Source organism: Rhinopithecus bieti, unplaced genomic scaffold (genome assembly GCF_001698545.2).
Source record: "Rhinopithecus bieti isolate Rb0 unplaced genomic scaffold, ASM169854v2 scaffold_2654, whole genome shotgun sequence".
In the NCBI taxonomy this organism is placed as follows: Eukaryota; Metazoa; Chordata; class Mammalia; order Primates; family Cercopithecidae; genus Rhinopithecus; species Rhinopithecus bieti.
The window spans coordinates 2305253-2327060 of NW_016804048.1; the positions used below are offsets into that span (position 1 = coordinate 2305253).

The window sequence follows — 21808 nt, forward strand, 5'->3', positions numbered from 1 at the left end:
TTTACACCACAGAGATAGGCAAACAATAAATCAGCCCCCTGTACCCGCTGTCTCTAAGAAGAGATGCTTAAACATTTATTAGCTCACCACTGGCTGGAGGGTGGATGTGCAGATAAATTGCAGAGCTATGCTTCCATCAGAGGAAATTTATTCTGATTTCGTTTCTCAAATCTCTCTCTTCTGATGCTTTATGACTAAACAGAGTTAAGTTCTGGCTTCCTAAAAATGAACCCCTTTGTCCTTGTGATTAGCTCATAGAAACCCAAACTTCCAAGGCACACAGGCATCCTGAATGACTCACATCAATGGATCTCAAAGTGTAGCCCACGGACGAACAGCTTCAGCGTCATCTGGGAACCTGTTCAGAAATGCACATACCTAGACCTCACCCTGACACTGTGGGGGAGGCCCAGCAACCTGCATTTTGACAGGCTCTGCAGGTGATTCTGATGCACGCCTGAGCACCACTGATCACACTGTTCTCTCTATAGCTCCTAACTTCACATGCAACAACACAAGTGTTGTGGCTCATCATGTACCTCCACAAGGTTTCATAGCAGTGTTCCTCAAAGTGTGGTCCGAGGACCACCAGCATTAGAAACATCTGGGAGAGCTATTAACATAGCAGATTCCTGCCCCACAGCCCCAAGATCTCAGAGTGGCCCACAGTCTGCACATTAACCTCCCCAGGTGATTCTAGGGTGTCCTCAAGTTAGATAACCACCCCACGATTTCCACCCAGGGGCCTCAAAGGAGTTCAGGCAGGTGGGATACTAATGCCCTCAGCCCTTGGGCTTTGCAGCTTCAGCAGCCGCTTGCATTTGCCTAAGTACGCTGGATAAACATGTTCTCTGCATGCGGGGAATAGAAGACTGAGAAGTACCTAGCTAGTCTGACTGGTATGTAGTGTGACATCCCAATATGTTCTCTACAGATCCATTCATATGTATCTGATATTACTAAATTTTGGTTAGGAAAATTCACCCAACGTAGTCATTGTGCATAGTGCAAACATCGTGTCTGGGGGTCTCCATCTGAGGGACCCCCGTGTTCATGGGGAGAGAAGATTCCCAGCATGTGCCCACTTGGCCATGCCGTTGCGAAGTTCAATCGAACGTGGGTTTACTGAGCGTGCTCATGTTCCCGCGTCTGGTCTGCTTTCCCAGAGCGCTTCCCACTTGGTATCATTATCTATTTATTACGTTTATTATTTGCTGCTTGTCTTCCATGCTAGAATGTGAGCTCCCCGAGGACAGGTGGCTTTGGCCTGCTTTGTTCACGGGTATACCCCAGGTGCCTATAAGGGTGCCTTGCACATGGTAGGTCCTCAGCTAATGTTCTTTGAGTGAATGAATGAACTTGGTATGTGATAGGCACTGTGCTGGAAACACAAAATCCTTGCTGGAGGGGAGACAGGAAATGACCAGGCAGCTACAGTGCAGGTTGGCAGCTGCAACTGCAGGAGGAAGCGCGCAGGGTCCCAGAAGGCTTCCACTAGTGGGAGAGCGGCTGCGTGAGGCTGAGCAGGGCAAGGGCCAGGCTCAGCAGGCCTGTGTCAACCTTGCACTGCACAGCCACTGAAGGCAATGGAGATAAAGGGCAGGAAGGAAGCCCCAGAGTCCATGTGGTCCTATGATAGCAACGGAGGTTTGCAGAAGTTGGCAATTGTTAAAAACAGAGCCTATGGCTGTAAAGCCATCCCGGCTGCGGGATGGAGGATTCTCCCAGTGGCTGAACTACTAAAATATCCAGCAAAACAGCAGCTGTTAGGAGAGACAGGGTGAAAGGTCCTTGTGTTTCAGACCCTGTCCCCATCCCAGGGAGCCTGGGAGCTTTCCTTTAGCCAGAAGGTAACTGTCTGAACCAAGAGTGCAAAGGAAACCATGCCAGACTTAACCACCAGGAGAAGAAAAACAAACCCGAGCCGATACAGGATGGGGTGGGACTGGTGACACGAGATTAGGGAGAGAAAGGCAGGAGAGCCCCAATAGCTGCCTGACCACAGACCACTCCGACAGCCTTGCTGGCCATGATGGGCTGTGGGCTGCAGGTCCCATTTGACCATGGGAACTGTGAGGTCATTCTTTGATTATTCTTAGCAGTGGTTACATCAGAGTCCACATTTGTTCAACAAGTATTTACTGAGCACCTCCCTGTGTAAGGGTTCTGTTGTGTATTGGACTCTGCTACAGCGAGAGCAATGGGGTTGAGACAGCCCTGGAATGGGAGTCCCAGGCACCTGCCGAGGAAGAGGGAAACCTGGAACCAAGGTCATGGGGAGCCTGTGGGTGTCCCTGTAGCTTTTCCTCTCAGAGTAAATCTTGCTAAGGAGGGTCAGAAGCAGTCCCATTCTTTTCCTCTAAATGCCTACTGCTTTACTTTTTTGAAACGGTGGGGTGGTCAGGAAAAGCTTTTAAGAACTATGGACTCCCACCAGAAGTAATGCACACTGCACACACACAGCAGCCTGCAGACAGCCTCGAGGGCACACCGGCACCCTGAAGCCCGTGCAGGACCCTGTGGTACGGACCCACTCCAAACGGCTGGCCTGTTCTGTTCGACCCTAGAGGAGCTTTCCCCAGCTGTGCTTCAGGGGATCGGGAGTGGCAGAGGAGGTTTGTTCTTGGCAAGCTCCCCTTGCTCCTCTCTGGATAACAGACCCCACCTTCTTCAGGACACGTGGGAGCAGCCAGTTGCAGGAGGCCACGGCGTGCTCACCACGGTTCCCCTCCCAAAGCTGCCTCTGGAGCCTGGGCAGATGGCAAGTGGGAGTTGGGCTTGATGGTGCCCAGGCAACTTCCTCAAAATGAAATCTTTCCTCACTGGTTCCTCACACCCCTTACATTTTGTGAACATTTAACCTCACGAAAATGCAGCCCTGGAGGCCACACAAACCCACGAGCCTTGGAGATTTCCTAGAGCCCGAGCTTAGTCTGGGAATCCTTTCCTCTGTGCCACACACAAGGTGAGAGGCTTCCAGCATACGAAGGACTTCAAAGTGGGGGCTACAGACCTCAAGGTCATGGCCCCACAGACAGCCAGGGCCATAAGTGGAAACCCATGTGTCCCCCTTGCCATCCCACACTTTTGCTTTGGTCCCTCCTGGGCTGTGGGCTGGTTTTTTAGAGCTTCGAGATGGGGAATAGCAGGCGAAGGCAGGAGGCAGGAGGACAGACGAGACATGGAGATGGATGAGGCCAGTGTGGTCCTCAGAACCCCACCACCTGGGTGAGCAATGCTCGGCCGCCACAGAAGGTGATTCTCTGACCTGCCTGGCTCTGGTCTGAAAGGAAAGTTCTCCTTTTGTTTTCCTTTTACTTTCTCCTCTTTATTCTGGGCCACCTACTTTGGGGGGCTGGCTGAGTAGAGAGCACACAAAGCTGGGTGGCTCTGAAGTAGGGCGATGCCTGCAGTCATGAGATTGACGTCCTAAAGCAGCTGAAATGGAGCTATTAAGAAGACAAAGAATAAAGTCAGATTAAAAAAAAAAAAATGACCCAGATTGCTGACACCCTTATTTAGAGGTGAAATAAAGGATAGGTCTTCTACAGCCATTAAGCCATGTTCCTCAGGTCTCCTGACTTTCCAAAGGAAAGTCAGTTCATTGTCTGTAGCCTTGAGTGCCTCCAGGCCCAAGTACTGGCAGGATGGCCCCTGCCTTGGCCGAAACAGCCTCACTACAAAGGGAGGGGCATTGAATGAAAACTACCAGAGACCCTTCGGAAACCAGCATCTAATTCCTTGAAGGGAACCCCAGATTTAAACCCTCAAGTTCGCTTTTCTCTTTCCCCAAAAGACAAATAGGGGAATGAGCTTCCCTAGCCCGTCTCCTCAATGCCACTATCCCGCCTAGCAGACTTCCACGGGTTCTCAAGCTGTGTGTACCTTTCCCGTAAGGTTCTTGGCACAGGCACTGTGGATCCAAAAAAACGGAATCGTTTCAGCAAATGTCAAGAGAGAGGCTGACACCTGCCATGGAAAGGCAGGAGGTGGAAATCTCTGAAAGCCAAGGTGCTTTACACTGAGCGTCACTGGGGGACAGGATCTGCTGCTGCCAGTGAACACCAGTCAGCTCAGGGCAATAGCTCCATCAACCTGCGGCTTTCATAACCTATGTCACCTTGCTTGCTGGGACATGGGCAGCTACCTCATGGAGCACTGAGTGAGCAGGAAGATATGGAACAAGCTTCGCCTGGCTCCTCCCCACCCCTGCACCTGCTTATTGCATGCTGAAAACCCAGGGGTGCCGCAGAGCCCAGGGAAACGCTTAGTTTACATAGGGGAAGAAAACAAGCTCCTAGCACTAAGGCAAGCCAAAAAAATAAGCTCCTCCACGTATTTAAAACTGCCTGGACTCAGATGGACTCAGGTGCTGACATCATGTGGGAGGTTGGGACCTGTCGTAGACAGCAGTTGGCCCCAGTTTGAAGACCTGTGCAGGGGACAACTAGCTCACTGCCACAGTGATGTTGAGAGAACCTAAAATCCAGGTCTCTGCAGCCTCCCTGCTGAGACAAAGCTTGCTTTCCCCAGGCAGAAGAGCCTTCTCTCCTGGTCCAGCAAAGCCCCACTTGGTCCTGGAGTGCTCTGTGCCCCTCATGGCTATCCTGCTCCCACAGAGCGTACTGCCTCACACAACTCAGTTGTGTTCCTCCGCATGTCCTGCACCTCTTTAGTTAGACCTGAACTGCCTGGGCGGGCCTTATTCTTCTCTGTGCTCCCACATCCCTCATCCAGGAAACAGTAAATGCTCAATAAATGTTTGCTAAATTAAATCACAGAATCATAAGGACTCATGTAATGCCAGCAAAATAAATAAAATGAAACCCAATAATTAAAGAATGGCTTCGAGAGATGCTGACTCTCTTCCTTGATATGCTTCTGAACAGCCAGTTTACTGTTCAGATCAGGGATTCTCCATCTCAGGCAACAGGTGCACTCTGGGGGTAGCCCAGAGGCAGGTGAACAGTCAGGGACCACAGAGGTCCTAACATGGTCTCTACTCCGATACCTAAGAAAGAGCCCCTGGATACTGTTTCTGGGTTACTTGAGGGTTTCTCAGCTCCTCACTTAGAATGACTCTAGGTCATCATAGAATTCAGCTCTACCTTTTATGACACCTTCAGTAACTCTATATTCTGTAGTGAAAGAGGTAGCTTTGTGAAGATAGAGTAGACAAAAATAGGGTAAAACACCCAAATTCAACCTGCTTGGATGCAAAAGGTCTTTGTCATAAACAAGGGATATTTCAGAAGCACCAAGACCAGAGACTAATAGCTGTCGTGTGTGTGTGTGTGTGTGTGTGTGTGTGTGTATGAATTTAGTAGAAATACGTTCTCTGCACATCCAGACACGTAGTGGGATGGCAAGATGAAGGGTGGAGTTGACAAGTGACTTATGAAAAGTTAACTGATTAGATTTTTGTTCCAAGGATCTCCTGTTGGCTGAACCAAAACAAATCCCAGGTACTACAGAACACACTATTTGTGACTCTAAAAAAAAAATCTTTCTTTTCTATGATTTCTCATTAAGTATTTTCTTACACCCTTATTTTAAGTTTAATTTTAACTTGTGAAAAAACATCAGTTGAAGAACTGATCACGGAGAAACTAATGCAGGGGGCAATTGGTGGCGTCAGGAAGAGGGTGGCCCCAACAGGATGGGAAGGGGCATGAACCCAGGATGACGTGGGTCAGAGGCTCTTTACTGTGGTTCACAGTGTGCCACGTTCTTGGGGATCCCAGAAGGGCATGGGGTGGACAGAAGTCAACAGAATGCTCCTGATGAATTACTCAGGCATCGAGATTCCTGAAAAGCTAGAAACACATCCTCTGGTGTGACGCCTAGTCTAGCTGCTGCCCCCCTCCTACAGTTCTCACCTGCAACCTTCTGCGTGTGTCCCACCCCAGACCATCTGCCATGAGCAGGGGGCTCATTTCAAGTGCTGAACACAAAGTCAGCACTGAAAAAATGTTTAATTGATGGATGTTTCTGTTACCTGATTGTGATTGCCCACAGTGTGTAAGAGGTCATGCTCAGAGTTTCAGACCAACCAGAATTCTCAGAGTATGCCTACGAATCCCATAGACAAGGTCCTGCAAAGGAGGTTGACCCAGCAGCCTCTTGCATCTTTGAGATAGCACATGCGTAGACCATGGGAGACAGGCAGCCTTGAATGATGTGCAAAAGGCTAGGGATGTTTAGATTTTTGAAAAAAACAAAACATGTGAAACTAAGAATGGAAACCAATGGTAACGTTATACAATTAGGTTCTTCCCTCCTTGGTGCTTCACTGCTTCTGAGGAAGGCCAGTGTTTTTTATCTGATCACACTCCCCACACCTGCCCATCTGTTTTTAAGAAGCTTGGACATTCTGTGAGTAAAGGATGAGTCTTTGACCGAAGACATAATTTCCTAAGGAAACTATACCCCAAACCCAAGTTTTGTTTAGTTTCCAAATCCCCGGTGTCCACCCTTCCTTACTCTGTCATCTGAACACTCCTCAAACAGGAGAGTAGGTAGAAGAAATGTTTTCAGCAAATTGCTCGGCTTGTGGGAGCCTCAGCGCAATGCATGGCCAAAGGCTTTCACAGCTGAAGCAATGTTCAAGTATTACTTGACCAAGTCTGATTTTTTTTTTAGTCCACTCTTCAAAATCGTACAACGGAATGCAATCACCGATGTCAGAGGAAAAGACAAAGAGACTCTTTCTACAACAGGAAGCAAGTGCTGCCATCTGCTAGGTGCCTTCCCTGGTCCCTTCTATCTCAGGCCATATCCAGCGGCTGACCAGTTGCTTCTTTGATGCTTTCGTGACTTACTCTTTTCCAGCTGTTTGGTGATTTAGAATGAATGGAGCTCTGGGGTTTCCATGCATTACTACACTTGAAAATCTTGGCTGCTCCTTCTCAAGTCCTTTAGACTTGCCCTTTGTGCTTGAAGGACAATTCATTCCTCTGAGTGAAAGGCCTTACTTCCCCCTCCTCCCTGTGGAAACTATCCCCCTAGAAAGGTTCAAAGTCAGCAGCATCATACCAGCACCAGGAGGTTCAATAGGTTAGATTTCAAGCGTTTTCAAACTCCAGCCTGGAAATCAGAATCACCTGGAGAGCTTTTTCAAAATGCAGAGACTGGGACCCCGACTTTACAGCTTCTAATTCAATGGCTCTGAGGGAGGTTTGGGTATTTTTATATTGACAAAGCTCTATGTTTGATGCTAAAATATTTTGAGATTTGAGAGTCTGTGCTTTGGAGATACTGGCCTAGAGGCTAAGGAGGAGGGACACTGGAGAGAAAGGAAGAGGGAGGAAGAAGGAAGAAACAGCCATAGAAAGTCAAAGCAATTAGAGAAAGTGAAAGCAGGAGCACTGGGCTAGGCAGGGCTTCTACCATGAATACCCAAGTTTCAGTTTTAGGTGTGTGTATGTGCACATGTGTGTATACACACATGCAGGTGCACACACACATACAAATGCACACACACACAACATGGCCATTGTGGGAAGGTGCTGGGAAAATCAGAGAGAGGCATGTCCCATGAGCCTGGGATTGTTTCTTCACCTCTGACACGTTTTCCATTCCCAGCCTGAGCTCTATCACACGCACCCCAGGGGAGAAGGCACAACACAGCTGCTGAAAATTGGTGGTTGCAGTTGTGGCTGCTTCTGCTTCCCCGCTCCGGCTGTCATTATGACAGTATTTCTTTGGGTCACATCTGGCTGGTGGGGCATCAATGACTTGTGGTGGGGGAGAAGAAGGGAGTGGTGAAGGAAGAACACAAAAATACATGAGCAAAGGCAATCATATCTATTCCTACCCTCCACCCACCTTCCACTGCCACTTGCCTTCAGTTTGATGCCATGGAAGGCACGGGTCTGAAGTTTATGGGATGAGGCCCTAAAGCACAGTCCCACACAATCGTTTATTCTAAGGCCTGTAGGCAGAAACTGCCTATTGGCAGAAGGATAAGGATGTTTCTGTCCTTGGCTGGTCAGAGGTACCCACCCCGGGAAGAAGGACCAGTTAGGGCCACTTGGGAATTGGGTCTGCTTTGCTAAACAAAATAAATTTGCTAAGTGTAATAAGTTCAACTCCTTCTCTCTGTCTTACAAATTATTCAAAACCAAGTTCTTATTGAGCATGAATCTCAAATATGGTTTCCAATGTCTCACTTTAGCTTGAGGCAGAGGGGATCTGACCTTTGTCTTCTTTTTGAAAGTATCACAACGCAGCAGCTTTGCCGCGGCACGGGTCCAGCCATATTGCCATTATTCGGTTTAGAATTTAGTTGGCTTCCTAGACTGAGCTAATTGAACTGGACTGGATCTTATTTACGACCGAATCCTCAGAGCCTAGGAGCACCCCTGGCATGCAAGGACACTCAGGAAATGTTTGCTGGGTACCAAGTCCTCGGGCAAGTTTCAAGTCATCACTTACAGAGAGAGGGACACATGCCATAGCAACACTGGGTGTTGGCATGTTGACTATCACATAAAAACTGAGAAAGAGGGATTTCGAATCAATAGGACATGGTGCTTTTAAAGAAATCATATGACAGAATACTGTGCACCACATCTCTGTACAGTTACAAAACTCTGCCTTCCGATTCAGGAAGAAGTCGATGCCTGTCTTGGCATGATTTCCTTTTGATCTGGCAGCTCTGCTCAACGGGAAGCATCTGCTCCCCTCTCCCTCTTCCCTGCTTCGGTTTGTAGACATGTTCGCTGAGTAGGCTCTTAGATTGTTTTCACGATGGCCAAATACATTTGCCTATTTGCAAAACTCTGAAGGAGATGGTATTTGTAAGACTGGCAGTATGCTTTTTATTCACCCAAATTCTGGAGGACAGCGCTGGATTCTGGCAAGTCATTTCTCATGCTGAAGTTGGAGACACGATGAAGAATCTATTTTCTGGAGTTTTTCCTAATAATGGACTTTGCCAGAATCGAGACAGCTCAAAGACGGAGTGTGGGTTTGCCTGTGGGGTAGGCTGTACAAAAATCTGGCACTTCAGAGGCTGGAAGCGCAGCAAAGTAGTGTTGGCTACTGGATAATAAAAGGGGCAACTTTAAGGTAAATGAAGATTTACTATTGATTGGGTGGCTCTCGAGAATGCTATTTCTCTACCTAATGCATGTGGGGTTTAATAGATGACGGGTGGATGGGTGCAACAAACCACCGTGTTGCGTGTATACCTACGTAGCAAACCTGCACATTCTGCACATGTATCCCAGAACTGAAAGTAAAATAAACATTTTTTAAAAAGTGTATTTCTAAACAGGCATCACATGACCAGCAGCATGTTTTGGGAATGGTAAAAATGCTGCCAACGCATTTGTCAGATGGACTATTCTAACATGTTAAGGTAAGATTAAAATAAAGAGTAAAAATTGAATAGCATGTCACAATGCTTCACAGTTCAATAAAAATGGTTTCTTTATATAATTTATTTTAGAAAATCAGGACTGACTTTTTCTCTTCAGTCCAAAGAATTCATAATTCTGCCTTCCAGCTCCCTTTTGAGGAAAGAAGAAAAGGATGAGGGCAGAAGGAACTCCGCATGGGAGGAGGAGTTGAACGGAACCCTTGTGCCAGCTTGGCCAGCTCATCCATGCCTGCACACCAGGGTTTTGCACTGTGGCGGGACACACTGAAAAAACGACCTTTCCCTAAGGCCAGCGGGTCGGGGAGGGGACTTGTTAGGGTGAAAAGCTCATGCCTTGCTTCTTAGGCAAGACCTGGAAGAAATCAAAGATGTTCTTCATCAACCATTCTATCGAGATGTGTATGTGACCCCAAGACCATGGGGAGGAGGAGAAAGGGAGGTGTCAGGGAAGGGCTCACAGCCTCTGTGCCCCCACCCTCTGACTGCCCACTCATGCTACATACCCAGTACAGCACGTCCGTCCAGCCCTCCATGGTGATGCACTGGAACACCGTGAGCATGGCGAAGGCAAAGTTGTCAAAGTTGGTGATGCCGTGCTTGGGACCATCCCAGCCGGGCTTGCACACCGTGCCGTTCTGGCACTGCCGCCCATGGCCTGTTTCCAGCGCACAAGGGGAAGGGTCATCTTCTGCTGGAACATCTCAAATGGCCAGAAGAAGACAGGAGACGGGAGCAGCAGAGGGGCAGAGATGTGGGCAGAGAAAAAAGAGAGAAAAGTGACAGGATGAGGTTGATGGGATGGGCAAAGCAACCATGGCAACAACAGTGCAAGACACGCTTAAATCATGTCCCCTATATGTGAATCAAGCAACATAAGAAAGTAGGCCTTCCGTTTAGGCTGCCGTTAATTTAGAAGGTCAGTCCTTTTCACTCACTGTTGTAAAAGCTGTATTTTAATCTCAGTAACTGATTTCTATTGCCCATTCTGTTGTAACATGTCAGCATCATAATCAAATGGCCAATCAAAAAATAATGATGATGCCACCACTGCAAATGGAAACTGACCCAGAAAGTGATTAGGAAGTCCATATTTTCTTTTTTTGGTGGTAGAGTTCTACAGACACTTGTATTGGAATACCAGAATTAAGGGTAAGGATAACACTGATGCAAACACTCCTTCACATAGTTAGCCAACTGATCCCATCCAATAATGCTTTCTAACTACATGGGCCCATCACGTATTAGAGGATAAAACATTGCCAGGGATGCAAGTCACTTTACAGTGAAGCCTTATATAGGTGGAAGACGGAAAACGGACTCTGACTGCTGGGGAGAGGGATCGCTTGCAGCCGCTTTCATTGCAGCCTGTGAGTACACACTACTGACTGTATTTCATGCATGTCATGTGGGACTTCGCAGCTCTGCCCTTTGCTCTGCAGCATGAATACCTTTCAGAAGAGAAGAATCATTTTCTGACCTCTAATCAAGACAGAGCGGCAGTGAATAACAGGGAGTGTGCTTCCTCAGTACGGATGCGGCTTGGTCAGGAAATAGTAGAATACAGTGTCTGTGGCTAAAGGCCGCAGTTGGACTAATTCCACGTGCGGGAAATAGCTCCCAGCAAATTAATGAATGAAGATGTGACTTATATTTTGAGTGTGGAGATTGTTGGTAAATTTAAACAAGACCTGGCTGATCTAAGAATTTCTATTATGGGAAAACACTGAGAAAGTTTTGGCGCTGGCTATGGAAGGTAATGGTGTGGAATTCACAAAAGTTCGTGAAATCAAGGACATTGTCCTGTCCTTAGACAAAGTAATGACAATAACAGACAGAAGAGACCCCAGTTCCAACAAATAAACGATTGCCTATAACAATGAAAATACGCTTCCAGAGACACACACACACACACACAGAGAGAGAGAGAGAGAGAGAGAGAGAGAGAGACAGAGAGAATTTTCTTATAGTTCTTCATTTAGAGACAACAGATCACCCAGGATTGTTTTCTGGTTTCATGTATCAAAACAATCATAAGTGTGATTACTTTGCCTACATTAGGCTCTGCATTGAAGATGACTGGCCGGTGGGCTGATTCTCAGTTGGTGGCTTTAAATTTGAAACTGTTCACTCCCAAGAGGAAGACCAGAAGAGAAATATCAATCCTTAAGTAAGAGATAATTCCTAGGAGAATATAGTCTACTTGAAAATATATGCCCGATTGTGTCTTCCCAGCAGCAGTGGCAGCTCCTCCTCCTCCTCCTCCTCTTCATTGTCATCAGCATCTGCGTGGTCATCTTTGTGACCTCCTCCTCCTCCTTGTTCTCTGTCAATTTCATTTCTTCCTCCTCCTCATTTTCCTCCTTCTCCTTCTCTTCCTCCTCCTCCTTCTCCTCTCCTCTTTTTCTCTCCCACTGACCCCATCAGACTTACAATTTACATGCCTCAGAATTTATCAGTGTAAATGTACAGCTTAATTACTTTTAGTAAATTTTTACATAGTCATGCAGCCATAACCACACTCCGTTTTAGAGCATGGCCATCACTCCCCGAAACCCGCCTCGCCGGTTTGCAGTCAATCCTTGCTCCCATCCCCTGTCCCTGGCAACCTGATCTGCTTTCTGCCTCCATTGCTTTGCCTCCTCTAGACATTTCATATAAATGGAATCACACCCTATGAGGCTTTTTATGTCCACCTTCTTTCATGTAGCATAATATTTTGAGCTGCATCCGTGCTGCTGCATACATCAGTAAGCTCTATTCCTCTTTATTGCTGAGCAGTGTATTTTGTTGTATGTTTATCCGTTCACCAGGTGATGGACGTCTGGATTGTGTCCAGGTTTGGGCTATTATGAATAACGCTGCTTTCTGGCTTATTCTTGGGCCAGTGCTTAAAGTTGTGTGTGAGTCCTGTGTTTGCTGATCGAGGTGCAAAGGTCTGCACTGCTGGCCCCTGAACTGTTAGAGAGACAGTATCCACACCATTTCCTTATTTCAGGGTCTAGCTCCCAGGAGGGCTCCGTTAACGCAGCTGAAATAAGCAGTCCTCTAACCACAACTTTTATGACTTTTAAAATGTGAAATCTTTAGAGATTGGGATGTGACGCTACAAAAAAGGGGAGACTAAAATGTAAATCCTAAGCCTAAATAATACATGAAAAAGTGGATAACAAGCACCTAAAAATTTGAGAGTTGAGAGACCGGAAAACCAAGTGCCAAGTAGATCATTAATTCTGTTGGGTTCTCACCCATTCCAGTCATAGCTTTCTAGAGAGACGTGTTCAGTCACTGTGATAAAAGTGCTGGAATGATAGGAGAGACGGGACAAAGAGAGAGGGTGAAAAAGTGAAGGGGAAGCTCTTGCATCTTTTTCTCATGTTTTGCTTTATCGCAGAATAAAGATGCAGTTTATCTTTACATTGGGACCGCTCACCCGACAGCATTCCCTGCACTCTCAATTCCCGCAACGTCACAAAGAGGGCAAAGGAGAAGGCTGCCAAAGGGAGTTCTGAGCGTCCTCGAGGAAGGAAAACATCTCTGAGGGTTTTACGAATATCTGTGAAAAAGAAAATGGCATCAAGGGGAAGTGGTCTCACTAATAAGAGAGAAAGGGATGAGATTCAGAAACATTATCTAAAGGCTCTAGTGCCATCCCGCTATTTAAAATCTGATTTGAACAATAATGCAAAAGATTTGAGAACAATTAAGAAGCAGTGATGATCTGGTAAAAATAGGTATCTATAAAAAGCACTAAAGCGAACACTTGAAAAAATGTGAACACACACAAATCAGCAGGTCCTAGCAATACACACTCTAGGGTGAGGAGAAATTTGCTTAAAACGTAAAAATGTGTTGGTTTTCTTTTGCAGAGTCATGAAGTCCTGGGGAGGAAAGTGGGAACACGAGGTGGGAGAAGGAAACAAAGCAATGCGAGTTCTGTATTTTAAGACAGGAATGAAGAGAGGTAGAGTCATTCTGGAAAGTCCAAATTAAGTTTTCGGTAAAATAATGGAGATGAAGATTAGGAGAGATTTTAGAAACGCAGTTAATAGCAACAAAAACACAAAATCCTGGGAGAGCTCCAGTTAGTGATTCCAAGGAGAAATCACTAAAGACAAAAATCAATTACTTTTTTAAAACTCAACTTTAAGGAGTGAATAGAATGAAGATGATTTCATTTCTAGGTTTTAGCCAACCAATTCTGTGCCAGTCTCAGGGGTAATTACTGTGCTTGGGAAGCTATTCAGAGTGACCTGGCTCAGCACACCATCAAACAGATGGGACAACCAGAAACAAAAGGTATCGGCATATGGTGATGTGTCTGTTGAGGAGCTGAGAAGGCGCCTTGCAGATGTCTCCGGGATTAGGGAAATGCTGCCTCTTCTGAGACCATCTTCACCAGGGGCTGTTGCCTGGAAGGGCAGTCTAGAGGCAGAATATGGTTCACCTGAACAATTCCATAACTTTCTTTGTGGATTTTGTTGGAAACATGGATCAAAATCCAATGTATTTTGAAATCTAGAGATATATAAAATTCATAGTCTGTGAAATAATATTGGACTATAAAAATAATTTGATGTAAATCTCATCAAAAATTACAATGAGAGCTCACAAAGCACTTTTGTGTCATCTAAATTTGCAGAAAATAGGGTAATTCAACCCAAAGTCTGAAATTAAAAAAAAAAAAAAGAAAGAAAGAAAAAATTTAAACCACCCATTCCAAAGTTTATATAAAACTTTCCAAAACACTTAGGGGTTGGTTTCAAAGCCTGCAAGTATTTGGTCTTCTGCTCCACAGCTGCACAGATATGTCTAGGTTCTTGCACATTTTCCCTCCTTGTCTGCACTGCCGACTATGTGGGTGGACAAGGACTTGACGGCAGCAGCATCATGTTGTGCTAAGAATGACGGAGTGGGTCCTGGCTTGTGATCAGATGGCAGGTTTGGGAACGAAGGGACAGCAAGCTCTTGATTGCAGAGTATTTGAGAGGACAGGCTTCTGCAGCTGTGTCCTGGGCCCGTCTTCCCAGCAGGGACTCTGGTTCAGGTGAATGAGTGAGGCCACCTTCTCATGGAGCCTGGCAGGGCCCTTCTCTCTAGAGCATTTCTGTTGTTGTCCTGGCCCCCTTGGCCCATGGCCATATCCGTGATGGGAGCCTACTTCTCTTCTGAACTTGCAGGCAAAGATAAACCCATCACATAAACCATCTGATGAGTCTCTTGGTAGGAGGCAACTTCTCAGGCACTTTTCCTGGTCCTGTTTACTGTCAACAATGGACAATGTGATCCTAAATTGGTCATTCCAATTGGGGAGGCCAAGTCTTATCTTTGTCCTAAGAGAAGAGGAGTCCATGACAGGTTCAGTACTTGGGGCGACCTCTTCACTGGGCCCTGTGGCTCTGACCTTGAGGATTGCTCCCTCCCTGTGCCATGCTTTCTTTGTCTGCCATGCCCACCCATTTCTGACTGTCCAGGGTCACTGAGGCCTGGTAACAAAGCCCTGGACTTCCAACCAGTATTCAGGGCCACTTATTCCCACAGGCCCTTGTAAGAGCCCACCACCAGCAGAAAACACACTTGGGCTGCTTTCTCGTTAGGATGATGGAAACTGCCTGCAATATTGGAGCCCCTCTCCTTAGCTCTGTGGTGCACAGACATCTGATTGCACAGCAGGGCCGCCATCTTCGGCGCGACGGCTGAATTCCACCATTTTGCTCTTCCCCATGTTGCTGGTGAGAGCCTCACCATCGTCACTGCTGGACTGACGGGGAATCTTTGAGACCCCACATGTCTGTGACTTCCTGAGGAGTTTGGGTCAAATGGTCATTGATAATTTCAATACAACTGCATCAACTTTAGACACACCACAGTCAGTTCTTAAGGAGTCTTAAAACGAGCTCTCACAGGGCCACACAAGTCAATAAATTTATTGGTTCTGAGCTAGCCACAAATCAACCTGAATAAAAGGAAGGATTTTAATTAAAGGGGAAAATATTATTCATCTATGGTTTGGCATTTCTTTAAGCAAGGCTGAAAATCTCAGAATTTTAGCTACAGGCAAGATCTGCTTTTTCCAATTTAACAAGGATTCTATTTTTGAAAACAGGATAGTTTATTTTATATGATTATGACCCAAGTAATTTGGAAATTCTCTCTAGAGTGAAAAAACAGTCTCCTGTTAAACAGACTTCCATCCAAAAAGTGAAAATATTTGTGTGATTCTGTGTCTATAGGAGTATACATTCTGTGTGTGAGGTTTTTTGTTTTGTTTTGTTTTTAGGACTGTGGCTATGTGGAAATAAACTAGAAACCCCCTCAAATATGCAGTTAATCCATCCAGTCATACTAGATTATACATAGAAAGTATTCTATTTTGATTTCTCTACGAATTTCACTCCCTGTTGTTTGGAAGCTATCCCTCCTCACCCCAGTGAAGCGAGAGGTCCCATTTAACTGAATGCTAGGACTGAGTGGGAATGAGGGGCAGTGTCAATGGAGAAAATTAGGTATCCTTCACTGTTCCCGGCAGATGATGCTCCCCTTTCTCCACCAAGATGCCAAAAACTAAGATGATGGATCTTGCTGTGTGAAAAAAAGATCACATACATTTAACATGGCTAGCCCCTTTGGGGCGGGGAATATTTTTTCAGCAAGTTCTTTGTGTTAAGCTGCTTTATCTGTCTGTTTAAAAGCCTTGTCAATTTCTGTTTAAATGTTTCTTTAAAAGGCCAAGCTGCGATGTTAGTAGCTTTAGCAGCAGCTTGCAGCATATCCTGCAAGCCAAAACTCCAGTGCCACGCAGGGAAGTGCCTAATGAACCAGCATTGCTGTTAAATATATTGATTTATGGAAGGAACGTGAGGCAAGAAGGCTCAAAAAGGAAGGCACTGGGAGTCATGGGGTAGAACTGAGCCTTCTCCTTGAAGGGAGGAAGTTTGGCTGCTGGCAAGGGGGTGATTCCCACCTGTCCTCCTCCCCCACCTGGAATAGGGGCTCGGGGGAATCTGCCTGTGAATGGAGAAGCAGAAACAATGATTACAGAGGATCTGGGATCAGCACCACGAAGGTAGAAAGATCTTAGAGCAGTGCTGGGAGAGCCTATTGCTCAGGGCTGAGCGGCCCCCCTGAAAGGGCACCCGATGGCCAGCCACACTGAAACGTGGAAGGAGCAGAGACTGACATTCCCAGGTCGGCTCTGATTCTTAAAACACTCAGGGTTGGCTTGAAAAGTGGCAGATTGACGAAAGATAGGATCTAAGTTATTCAAATATTTCTCAAATTGTGTAGCTTATTGAAAAGTGCTGAACGAAGTTTGTGTTAGGCCGGTTTAACGGATTAAAACAAAAATTGGAACTGAGAAAAAAAGGATATGGGTCTCTCTGCCTCTCACTTCAACATGCCCAGTGGGCGTCTGAGTGAACAGGACCCTCCCCGGGCTCTGCTGGTCATGCTGGTGTAGCCAGCAGCGGGAAAGGAAAGGTGCCAGGAGTGACAGAGGGCAGGGCCTTGGGAGCGCAGCCGCCTGGCCCTCTTACCTGCTATGCCCTCCTGGTTGTAGCAGGTCTTGTGCATCTTCCCCATGAAGAGCTCCAGGCCGATGATGGCGTAGATGATGATGACAAACAGCACGAGCAGGGCGATGTGCAGCAGGGGGACCATGGCCTTGATGATGGAATTCAGGACCACCTGGAGACCTGTGGGGACAGAGCCACTCACTGAACCAAGCATCACCGCGGGTACCGTGCTGATGCCATCTCATGCCGTCTTCTGGCAACTCTGCAAGGAAGGAACTGCCAGCCCTGTTGTTCAGATGAGAAGACTGAGGCTCAGAGCCACACACCAAGGATTGATGGTGCAGGGGTCTAAATCCAGGTTGGCCTCACTCCAAATCTGTCTTGGAGACTCATCCAAAGCAAAGGACTGGCAGCTGCTGTACTTCCGAGGGGAAGAACATGTTGTTTCCATCCATAACTATCAGATTGTGTAATATCTCATCTTACAGGCAACTGAGCGCCTTTTTCTCCCAGAGCAGTGTCTCAGGATAGTGAGAGCTCATGTAGACTCAAGACGATCCTCCAGGTTTTCCCCATGGTGGGACTGGGGAAAGTTCCGGAGCTGGGTGGTGCTGACGGTTGTACAACAGTGTGAAGATACTTACTGCCACTGAGCTGGACACTTAAAAATCGTTAAAATGATCAAGAAAAGAAACTCTAGAAAGCACCCAGATCCTTCTGGTAAAAAGAGTAAAGGAAAAGCCCGCCTGGGGACAAGGTCTGGGGCTTGCACCGTGGTCTGTGGGGAGAAGGCCCCCTTACTAAGCTCAGCTACATCAGAAATAACACACTGGGGATGCCACTTACTTAAAGCGACACTGCAAATCATTCGCAAATGGCAGGAAGGTGGTTACCAGCAAGTCACCCCCAGATGACAGCCAGCCCCGAGAAAGTCACGTGTGAGATTCCTGCCCAGGCGAGCGCAGTGAGTCCTCACATTCCAGGTGAGAATGTGGTGGCAGCTCCTGCTTCCCTCCAGCAGAGCCAGTGGTGCAGAAAGTCACCCTGAGTGCCACCTCTGATACACACAGGAGGACACCCCGTCCAAGTCACACTACACAGGTCACTTTTTGTGTCTTTACCTTCTGTGTGTGGGGCATTTCACCCTCACGTTTATCCACTGTGCTTGCCCCTGGGTAAACTAAGGCTGGTCACCCCCTTCCCAAACCCCAAGGCTGTTGTTGGTGCTTTTCATTCCGGTGGTGTGATTCTCACAAGGCTGATTAGAACAATTCTTCCCAGCTATTAAGCCAAGCTGGGAAGATTAAAAAAAAAGAAAGAAAGAAAAGAAAAGCTGGAATGATTTTACCTGTGAATTAATGAGAGTGCTTGCAGCCTCCCATTAGAACAAGATGTTTTCAGATTGAAATGATTCCATTAATTAGCAAGTTGTACACACATTAGTGTTAGAGTATGCAGAGCCGCGGAGAAAGTTGAAAATTGAACCGCAAAGCAGCTTTCAGGGCATCTGCTGGGGGTGGGGGTGGGGGACGTGTACCAACTGCTACTCGAGGTCAGGGGAACCCCAAATCTGGGCTACCCAGGCATGAGGGGGTGTCTCAGTGGGCCTCAGTGCCACAGCCTCCAATGGCAAGAGAACGGTGGGTGTGGGACATAAAAGGACACCCACTGGGAGGCTCCCCTCCAGGCCGCAGCTAGAGGGCTGCTCAGCAGGCTGCCTCGGGCCTGTTGGAACTTTGAATGCCTTCCTCTGCTCTTACGACAAAGACAAGATCCTTCCCCGGCCCTACAGGACCCTGTCGGGTCTCCTCCACCCACCTCTCCGCGGACTGCCTCTCCCCAGCCCACTCCAGTAAAACAGCCCTTCTTTTAGAAAGCGGAATGTGCTACTGTTCCTCCCACTGCAGGGCCACCACACACGCTGGTCCTTCAACCTGGAACGCTTTTCCCCACTTCCCTCCTACTTATCCTTCACTCTCAGCCCAAGCATCTGTTTCCCCAGGGTCCATCATTTCCCCAGGGATCATCACCCAACTCCTGGACCAGAATGTGTCCTTTAAGTCTTCTTGGAACAATTTCCTTTCCTCTGGAGAGTGCACCTCAGTTTGAAATGTTATGTTCCTTCATGGATTTTAACACATTTATATCTGTCTCTCACATTAGGCTGAGTTTTGTGAGGAGGGACTGTGCCTGTTCTTCTCCCTGTTTTGTCACTAAGGCCTGGCTTGGTGCTGAGCATATGTGGGAACTCCGTAAATATTTACTGAAGGACTGACAAAACGTATCATCTAAATAAATGCTATTGCTGTCCTGCAGCGCTGCTGAGTATTGCTGCACAGACATCTGCTTTCCAGATAGGTGTCTAAGGGAGAGGTGAGTTCCAGGGCCTGCAGGGGACAGAGGCCACTGAACAGGTTGGAGAGAGGCCAAGTGGAGTGAAAGCAGCTTGTGGGCATCGTTTCAGCTGTCAGCGATGCCATAAGAATTCCTGCCAAATGCCCTGTTCTTCACACCCCCACCCAGGCTGGGGCCACGCCACTCACCTGAGCACCCAGGCCAGAAAACTGATCTCCTAGGCTCCTCCTTCCACTCAGTAACCAAGCCCTGCCGGTTTGGTTTCAAAGTATCTTTAGACATGAATACATTTTTCTTACTGTATAAATCATATATGCTAATTATAGAGAAAACAGAAAATACTTATTACAGAGAAATTACAGAACACAGGGAAGCAAGAAGAAAAAAGCAACCACTCACTGTCTGGGCCCCAGGAGAACTGTCAGCCCTTCCCGTCCATGACTCGTTTTCCTCCTCTGTCCCCTTCGTGCTCGTCATTTGGTCAACTGGTCTCCCGGCTTTCAGTGTTGCCCAGTCTTCGAGCGACACTTAAAATGCTCTTCCTAAAATACACACTGGAACATGTCCTTTTGTAGCTGAAAGTCACCCAATGACTCCCTGTCAACTGCAGGTAAACTCACCTGCCTTCTTCCCCAGTTTGATCTCAAATGACTCCCAGTTTATACGTCAGGCTTCAGCAATACACCCTGCAGTTCTCAGGCTTCGTGCCTCCAATCCCAGCGCATGTGGTTCCCCCTGCCTGGAATGCCATTCCCTGCCTCGCTGAGAGCTCCTTGAGTCTCAGCACGTCTTCTCATCTTTGTGTCTCAGGCACGTGGGAGGGACTCTGTGCACATGGAGCCAAGTCACATTCGTAAGCACAGGGTGCCTTCAGAAGACAGAAACCACAAGAATGAAGGAATTGGAAACGACATCATTCAATAATCATTAGAAGAAATTGAAGGTGTTTTGTCAGGAACGGTGAAAAGGCACAGGCAGGAGGGTAACGTCAGTGATTTTCAGAGGACCTCAACTGCTATTTGAGGAAGAGGGGTCAGATGAGTTCTGTCTGACCACAGAGATGGAGCTATGACCAGCTGGGAAGTGTCCGGGAAAGACTTAGGTTCAACACAGATAAACACTTATCTGTCCAAGAAACAGGCTCATCTGAAGGTGGAGTAGGGCGCTCTAAGAGAGAGTGGATTCCCCATCCACAGAGGTATCCAAGCAGTGACTTGAGGAAGTGCCTGGCTGGGGATTCTGCCAGTGGGTGAAGTACTGTCCTGGAACACCAAAGGCCCTCCAACTTGATGAGCGTGTCCTGAAGACTTGCCATGGGCAAGAGCAGCCCTCAGCACTCTACTGGATCATTCCAGCTCCTCCCGGCAACAGCCCTAGGAAGTAGGCACTATTTGGAACCTATGTTTCCGATGAGAAGAGTGGGTCCAGAGCAGTGGAGTGATCTGCCCAGGGTCACACAGCTGGGAAGTGGTGGCACAGGGCTCAGTGCCAGGTGGTCTGGTTCCTAGCCTGTGGCTTCACTACTGTGCAAATGCCCCCCACACACTTAAACAGTGGCTCTCTGCCTCCACGACCTGAGTCTACAAAGCAGTGACACGTGCTTGCAACATCTGCTGGGAAGGCGGGAGAGTCTAGTGGAGTCCCTGCTTCCAGGAGAGCCCAGATGTTTCCAAGGCTGGTCCAGGAAAGGCTCTCGCTTCCATCTGCTTTCCTCGCGGCCCGCCTGGGGTGGCAGAGTCAGGCTGGCTTGTGAAGGCGTGCAGCCAGACTTCCTCCTCTCCACCCTGCCGTGCAGAGTTTGGCTCTCGGGGCCTGGATGTTTAACAGCTTCTTGGGATTGGCTCACAGCTGCCCCAGAAACAGCTCCTCCAACTCAAGTTCTAATTTGGAAAACACACGACATTTCTCCACCCCAGTGTTCTCAGATAGGCCATGCTCACAGCTGATAAGCGAGTGTCGGGCCTTCTTCAGGGCTGGCTGCTCATGTTGGTGAAAGAAAACGGGCCCTAGATAAGCCTGGTGAAGCAACTGCTGTCAAATGTTCTGTGAATATAAGATCACTATTGGCCCACGCATGTGATGAGCCTGTTTTTCTAGCCCTAAATCAGGGTAAGATCTGACAAACACATGTGTACCTAAGGGACCAACAGGACTGAATATGTGACAGGAGAGCTCTACTGGAAAATCTGGAACGTACGATTCCATGCAAAGATCAAACAGCACATAACCTAGAAATTCAGTCTCGCTAGTTTGGAGCTCATGTCAAGTGACTGCCTCTTGGTGGGTGGAAAGACTCTCAAGGTACCAGGAAGACCTTCCAGGGAGACGGGGCCTTGGGCAGTGGCATCATTCAGTGCTGGGCTTGGGAAAAGGGGAGGATGGCGTTTAGCCAGCAGACATGGCTTTTCCTTTCTTCCTCTTACAGTGCTGCCTGCATTCCCTCTGGGGTGAAACTTGACAATTCCAGTTAGGAAAGGCTTAGAGGACCTGCATATATAAATCATCCTGTTTCTCCTTAAAAGGTCAAGAGAAGCCATCTATGGCAGAAAGCAATATC

At 47.4% G+C, this 21808-nt stretch overlaps 1 protein-coding gene across 18 annotated transcripts in view; it reads right to left on the minus strand.

Annotated features, from left to right (window-relative positions):
* Nucleotides 1-21808, minus strand: part of CACNA1C (calcium voltage-gated channel subunit alpha1 C) — an 800874-nt gene that overhangs the window by 256148 nt on the left and 522918 nt on the right. For 17 of the 18 annotated variants that reach the window (XM_017863204.1, XM_017863129.1, XM_017863173.1 and 14 more), the window contains exons 6-7: nt 16918-17076; nt 9889-10085 (exon numbers count right to left, since the gene is read on the minus strand). In XM_017863204.1, the coding sequence (XP_017718693.1) occupies nt 9889-10085; nt 16918-17076 (356 nt within the window). The remainder of the gene's footprint in view (nt 1-9888; nt 10086-16917; nt 17077-21808) is intronic. The other variant, XM_017863189.1, reaches the window with a different exon arrangement.